This window comes from Rutidosis leptorrhynchoides, chromosome 6 (assembly GCF_046630445.1).
Source record: "Rutidosis leptorrhynchoides isolate AG116_Rl617_1_P2 chromosome 6, CSIRO_AGI_Rlap_v1, whole genome shotgun sequence".
NCBI classification, from domain to species: domain Eukaryota; kingdom Viridiplantae; phylum Streptophyta; class Magnoliopsida; order Asterales; family Asteraceae; genus Rutidosis; species Rutidosis leptorrhynchoides.
The window spans coordinates 7527936-7535417 of NC_092338.1; the positions used below are offsets into that span (position 1 = coordinate 7527936).

The 7482-nt window shown below is 36.3% G+C and overlaps 1 protein-coding gene across 1 annotated transcript; it reads right to left on the reverse strand.

Annotated features, from left to right (window-relative positions):
• Positions 1 to 5877: 5877 nt before the first annotated feature.
• Positions 5878 to 6411, reverse strand: LOC139851321 (uncharacterized). The gene has a single exon (XM_071840337.1). The coding sequence runs from the start codon at positions 6330 to 6332 to the stop codon at positions 5895 to 5897; it is 438 nt and encodes a 145-aa protein (XP_071696438.1). The 5' UTR covers positions 6333 to 6411; the 3' UTR covers positions 5878 to 5894.
• Positions 6412 to 7482: the final 1071 nt, after the last annotated feature.

The following is a 7482-nucleotide window of genomic DNA, read 5'->3' on the forward strand; positions in this document are numbered from 1 at the left end:
GGGCTTCCTCAAATTGATATCCGAACAGATACAATATGTGCTGGATGTCAATTTGGCAAAGCTCACCAATTGCCATTCAAGGAGTCAGCGCATCAGTCCAAGACGCCACTAGAGCTCATACACTCAGATGTCTTCGGCCCAGTGAAACAAACATCACTTGGAGGCATGAAGTATATGGTGACATTCATTGATAACTTCTCAAGATATGTGTGGGTTTACTTCATGAAGGAGAAGTCGGAGACTTTTCTGAAGTTCAAAGAGTTCAAGAACAAGGTAGAAAGTGAGCTCAATACTAAGATCTGGTGCTTACGCACAGATAATGGAAGAGAATATTTATCGACTGAGTTCAATATGTATCTTGAGAAGCACAAGATCAGAAGGCAATTAACTTGCCCCAATACTCCACAACAGAATGGAGTCGCAGAACGCAAGAATCGTCACCTTGCCGAAACTTGTCGAAGTATGCTTCATGGTAAGAATGTACCAGGAAGATTTTGGGCCGAATGTATGAGGACAGCTTCGTGCGTGATTAACAGACTCCCACAAACAAAGTTGGGATATATTTCACCATATGAAAGATTATGGAAGATCAAGCCAACCGTCAACCATATCAAAGTTTTTGGATGTGTATGCTACGTCTTCGTGCCAGATCATTTACGAAGCAAATTTGATAAGAAGGCAATTCGGTGCATTTTTGTCGGTTATGATGAATCAAGAAAAGGATGGAGATGTTGTGATCCAAATACTGGAAAGTGCCATACTTCAAGAAATGTGGTATTTGATGAAGCGTCTTCATGGTGGTCACCTCAAAAGATAGAGCTTTCAGAATCTCATTGATTAGAAAAAGGTCCAGAAGAAAAAGAAGAACCTAAAGAGCAGATATTGGATCCAATAAAAGAAGGAGAAGGGTCGTACTCTAAGGAAAAGAGTCCATGGAAAACTGGTGTACATCAATCTATATCCGAGGAGGTTCGTCCAAGCCAAAAGGAAGTCGAGGAGCATGCACAAGAATTAAGGAGATCAACAAGGCCGAGACAACCTAATCCAAGGTATGCCAATGCTGCTCATGTGGATGAAACAATACCTATTGAGCCTTCTACTTATGAAGAAGCAGCGCAAAGTCGAGAATGGCAGAAAGCGATGAAAGAAGAAATTAATGCAATAAAAGAAAACCAGACATGGAGTTTAGTTCCAAAGCCAAAAGATGTAAAACCAATATCTTGTAAATGGGTTTACAAGGTGAAGACTCGATCAGATGGATCCATTGAAAGGTATAAAGCTCGACTTGTTGCAAGACGTTTTTCTCAACAATATGGGCTAGATTATGAAGAAACGTTTAGTCCAGTGGCGAAGATCACAACAATTCGAGCTCTACTAGCTTTAGCCGCTAGCAAATCTTGGAAGGTGTGGCAGATGGATGTCAAGAACGCTTTCTTACATGGAGAACTTGACAAAGAAATTTATATGGAGCAACCAAGAGGCTTTGAGAACAAGTTCCATCCTGACCATGTCTGCAAATTAAAGAAAGCACTATACGGCTTGAAGCAGGCTCCAAAGCTTGGTACGGGAAGATTGGTGAGTTCTTGGTACAAAGTGGTTTCACAGTTGCTCCTTCAGATTCTAGTTTATTTGTGAAACAAGATCAAGGAAAACTAGCCATAGTGCTAGTATATGTGGATGACTTAATCATCACGGGAGATCACTATGAGGAGATCCAAAGGACAAGAGAGAATCTGTCTATCAGATTTCACATGAAGGAGCTTGGAGAACTCAAACATTTTCTTGGACTCGAAATAGAGCAGAAAAGAGAAGGATTATTTCTGGAACAACAGAAAAGTACGGACTGCTTAATTGTAAACCTATCTCAACTCCGATGGATCCGAATAAAAAACTACAAGCAGATGAAGGAAAAAGTCTTCAAGATGTTACCATGTATCAAAAGATGGTCGGAAGTCTTATTTATCTTACACTAAGCCGGCCAGCCATATCTTATGCAGTTGGAGTGGTTAGTCGATACATGAGCAATCCGAAGAAGTCTCACCTTGATGTTGTACGACGCATCTTAAGGTATGTTAAAGGCACTATCAACTTTGGTATTTTATACAAGAAAACAAAAGAATGTCACGTGACTGGATATTGTGACGCTGATTACGCTGGAGACTATGATACACGACGGTCCACAACTGGATACATGTTTAGTCTTGGATCGGGAGTAATATCATGGTGCAGTAAGAGACAACCAACTGTATCCTTATCAAGCACTGAAGCAGAATATCGATCGGCATCATCAGCAACACAAGAAATTACATGGTTGAAACAACTAATGGAAGATCTTCATCAATCAACAGACTATCAAGTAGAGCTTTTCTGCGATAACCTATCAGCTATACGTCTAGCATAAAATCCAGTCTTTCATGCGAGAACAAAGCATATAGAAGTGCACTATCACTATGTTCGCGAAAAGGTTCTTGAAGGGGAGATCAATATGGTGCCAACAAAGACAGATGAACAAGTTGCAGATATATTCACCAAGAGTTTAAGTAAACCAAAGTTTGAAAAATTCAGAGAAGCACTTGGAATGGTCTGCAAGTCACCAATAGAAGAAAATTTGCATTGAGGGGGAGTGTTAAAATGCAATGCAAATTTAGATAATATGGAATTAGTAATGTATATAAATATCTAGATATTAAAATGTAAAAGAAATATCTAGATATTAATGAGGAAAATTCTAGATGTTAAAATGTAAAAATCTAGATATTTTTATGTGATAAAAATATCTAGATATTTATCCATGGAAAAATCTAGTGTGTAGAAGTTTCCATTGAGTAGTATAAATATGGGTGGTGATTTCATTTGTGAGTAAGTTGTGATAGTGAAATAAGAAGTGAGTTGTGAAGAAGAGAGGAATAGTAGAAGAGTGTGAGTTAGCGAAAGTAGAGAAGATAAAGCTTGTAAGTAATATTGTAATTGTAATTTAATATAAGTGTTTTTGTTAAGTTTCCCGATCAAGCCTTAGTTTGTGTTTAAGTTCTTAGTGCACTTTTGTTGTTCTTATTATATGGTCGGCTCTGCCGCCTAAGTAATACATGGTCGGTTATACCGCCTAAAGATATATGGTCGACACTGTCGCCTAAGTACATTGTGCACTAAGGACTTATAAAATTAAAGGCTAACCAACGTCAAAGTGTTGGTGTAGTGAGTGAGTATAACCTAGGTCCTCAATAGTTGGTGTGTTGGACTCGTCGAAGCTTCCAACAATATGGTTCAAAGGATATAAGTTGAACCCACGCTTAACTTGAATTCCTAGCATGCGTTGTGAGCCATAAATATCAATGATTACAATATATTCAAATTCAGAGGCGGAGACAAGGGGGGATTGAGTACTGCTCAGCCTCCCTCAATGTCCAAATAAATCTCAAATCTCAGTTGTATTTTATGTCCAAATAATTATAAGCCTCCCTCAATGATCAAGTCATAAATGTATTATTATGTCAAAAAAGTTGTAAATTAATTGGCCTAATTGTTCAAAACTCATAATATACAAGTAACCCTTTTAATACCATATAAATTAGCTTGTTTTACATTATTATTAATTAAAAATTATAAATATAATATTTGTTTATTGAGTAAACCACTCTAATCTTCAAATCCTGGCTTCGCCTCTATTCAAATTATACACTTCTAGCTATATTGCTAAAAAGTCGAGCTTCGGGCAAGCTATTCGAGCTCAAAATAGAACATACTTACTACGGCATAGCTTCTAGTCAATATGGTCAAACTATTGAACCATTCAATACGAGTTTGAGCTTAGCCTAAAGCTTTTAGGTCAGCTTGTTTGCAGCCATGTATATAATATAGATCAGTAGATGTGTCTCTGTTAGTAAAGCACTAAAACTGCAGAATAGAAGTAGTGACCTAACGTATGACTTACAGAACTCATGTATGGAGAAAAAGAACATAGCAAGAAACAAAGACAAAGTAACAAACTGTAGACTAAACTATAGTATCAAGTGGCAACTGGCTAGTAACAATTGGTAGTTTGTTTCTATTGTATTCGCTAGCTTCTTGCTAGTTTTTGCTATTAAACGAATTATTTGCCTTTCAAAAATGAAGTGGCAACTGGCAATTGCCCAGAGAATATATACTGTTATTCAGAACTTATGGAAACTTGAAGCAAAACAATGTAACCTATTTAAAATATGAATAACCATACAAAGAAATTATCACTCCAGTAAGATAAACAGGTTAACATGCAACTGATTATCATTAAAAGTGTACAAAAATCTACATATATCTCAAATAGCCTTAAAACTGGGTTAGATTTGTCGTTATAACCTTGATACAGATCCTCTCTTGTTATAGTACATTTATACATTCATGGATAAAAAGCATAAACTAAGCTAAAATGGTCCATTGACTATCTACAACAGATCACTTAGCATTTATGAATCGAAATAGCAAACAATTCACTGTATAAATGATCTCACTCATTAAAATCAGTTCATGTGAGTTGCCATAACCGCCTAGTATGATGTATGAAGTCCGAATATTGTCATTTAGTAACTAGTCATCCTCGTTTCCGTCATTGATGATTGAAGTTAGCTAGATCTTTCGTTATGTTGTAGAATGTTATGCTATTTGTATGGTTAAACTCCATCTTAAATGAAGTTATAGAACAGGTTGACAAGTCTTCTCATAAAGAGAATACTCATAGATTTCTATGGGATATACTAGACCTTTATAGTATACCATTAGCAAGAGAACTAGAGAAAGATACCTTTAACTTTTTCAGTATAATATTCTAGCATGTTAAACATTCGTATCCAAGCAAAAGCATGTCACCGGCTGCATTAAATACTCCCGTGTTAAACAAGTTGAAATAACTAATAACAGATTATGAATTCATCCTTCATTGGCATCCATGTTCTCTTATAATAGTTGATCCATAAAGTGTAATAAGAATAAGTGTATAAATTGTTGAAAAAACGTAGAAATGAACTTAATTTCTCTTAGAAGCCTTTTCAATTGACTACCTAAGGTCCTAAAGCATTGAACCTGTATCTATATGACGCCGATCATGTCTTAGCCTAATGTAGTGCAGTTAATGTCCTAACAAGGAAGCTTTTCATAACAAACACTCCTTAAGGCTCACATAATCAAACACAGTGCAACGACATATACTTAACATCCGCACCATTGATGAAGACAATCACTTGTCTCTTCACCTCGTGCTTCTCTAAACAATTGAACAGTTACAGTAGTATAAGAATAAGTGATCAAAGTAATAACAAAACAAGCAGTCAACTGTCCCTAGCCAAACTTTGTGCTAAATGTTTAAATGCTCAAAAGCAGCTTGGACTACACCATTGACTGATCAGAAACGGTCAATTACTGCAAATATGAGAACTTTATTGATATAATGTTCCACAATATAATGTTCCACAATTTCATATTAAACATCACCTGAGAAATTAACATAGCAACATTAGTGCACATATTTATGCCCCCAAGCGAAAATCAGACAATTATAACTACATATTGAATAATTAACATCTTATCTTATTAATCAATAAACGTAAATTTTAAAACCATTACTGTTGTTGCAATCAAAGCCTAATTACATTCCATTCATTTTCTCATTAACTACTATTAACTGTGTGATAAATGATCAATGAAACGAACTTAAAAACCGCATTTCGTAAGAATCTACACCATAAAAACCAAATTCAGCAATTAATAACTTTATTCATCATGTTTTTTTTACCATAATTTTCACATAATCCTCCAATTGAGCAGAAGAGCTTGCAGCTAACCTACAATACAAGTTTTTTCACCTCAACAGAAAAAAATTACCAGTAATTTATAAACTGCTATATAATATTTGCTGTTACATATCAATGAGCAACTAAGAAACCATTAGTAAAAGCATCAATAACGGGCTCAGGACCATCTGAAGTCGGACTGCTAGGGTTAGGGTTTAGAAAAAACATAGATCTGGCAGCCATAAGCTTCTTCTGCTGTAGACGCCGAGGACCGTAAAGCCTAACAGAGAAGCACGGTGAACCGCCGTCAATGGCGGTGATAATTGCAGCACCGTGTTGTAGCTGAGAGGCAACGGCGGCGATAGGAGATCGCGACGGAGAAGAAACAGAAGCAGGTGATAACGACGACGATGAAAAATTAGCACGAGAGATATAGATCTGAGAATCGATTGATCGATGATGAGTTCTGGCGTTAATTTTGGAATCACGAAGTTGAGCAAGTGCGCCGGGCTTTAGATAGCGTAAGTAGCCATCGGCGGTGGTGGAACGACGTCGGATTCGGCGGTTCATCACGAAGGATGTAACGGTTAGGTTATTGTGTGAGCTTAAACGTTTTTTAGTGTGTGTGTGTGGGGGCGATAGTGAAAATGATGATGATGAAATTTGTGTGGGAAGGAAAATGAGAGAGGAGCGGGTGAATTTAAGGAAAGAGATGGAGCGGGAAAATGGAAGGGGAGGAAATTTAGGGAAAAACCAGTAATTATTGTTTTTTAACAACAAAAAAAAAAGTAAAAAGTAAAGTTTTTTCAAAGATAGCCTTTAAGGATTATATTTAAAATGTTAAGACATGTTTAGTTTTGTTGTAATTTGTAAAGCCACTCTTATCCATATGAATCACATTGGTGGCACTTCAGTTGTTTCTTCCCTTCACTTTATACCACAGATATTGGTGATTGTGACATGAAGTGGGTGAGGTGCACTTTTTGAGAAAAACTGTGACTGAACTATGACATTTTGAGGGGAGTTGTAATGTGGGATTTTTGTCATGGTAAGACTGTGACGTGACATTTTCTTTTTCTTTTTTTTAATTGTTTTTAAATTAGTTTTTATTTTGTTTAATACAAAATATGAAATAAATTAGACAAAAGTTATTTTTTGAATAGTTGAGAAACCAAGACGTCCAAGTGCATCCGGACGTTGTTGGAAAAAAGTAAAATGATCGGGGGCATTAGGAGTATAAGAGTGTTGAAGAATACCGTCTCGGATACGGAGAAATAAAACTTTGCGCATCCGAAATCGTCTCTTGAAAATGTCGTCCGGAAACGTCGGATTTTCACAAAAGTAATCGTTCCACAATAATTCACCCGCTGCTTCACAGTCTCTATTTAAAAAACGTCGTGGTTGTCTTTGAAAACGAGTTCTTGGTTGGATTTCTTCCTCTTCTTCGGACGACGTTGAATCGAATAACAAATCGATACTTAAGGCTAAAAAATCCATATTTTTTAGTTTCTATGACAAAAAGAATATATAAACTTTTATATATATGTGAGTGTGTAGTGAATTAGTGTGTGAAAAATGAAAATAAAGAGTGTGTATTTATAGAAGAAAAAGAGGAAGAAAAAAAAATCACCAACGGCTATGTTTCAACGGCTAAGATATTTGGTCCAATCAAAACGTGCCACGTCGTCCGAATATGCGTTTGTACCAGCGTCTTTGTGTG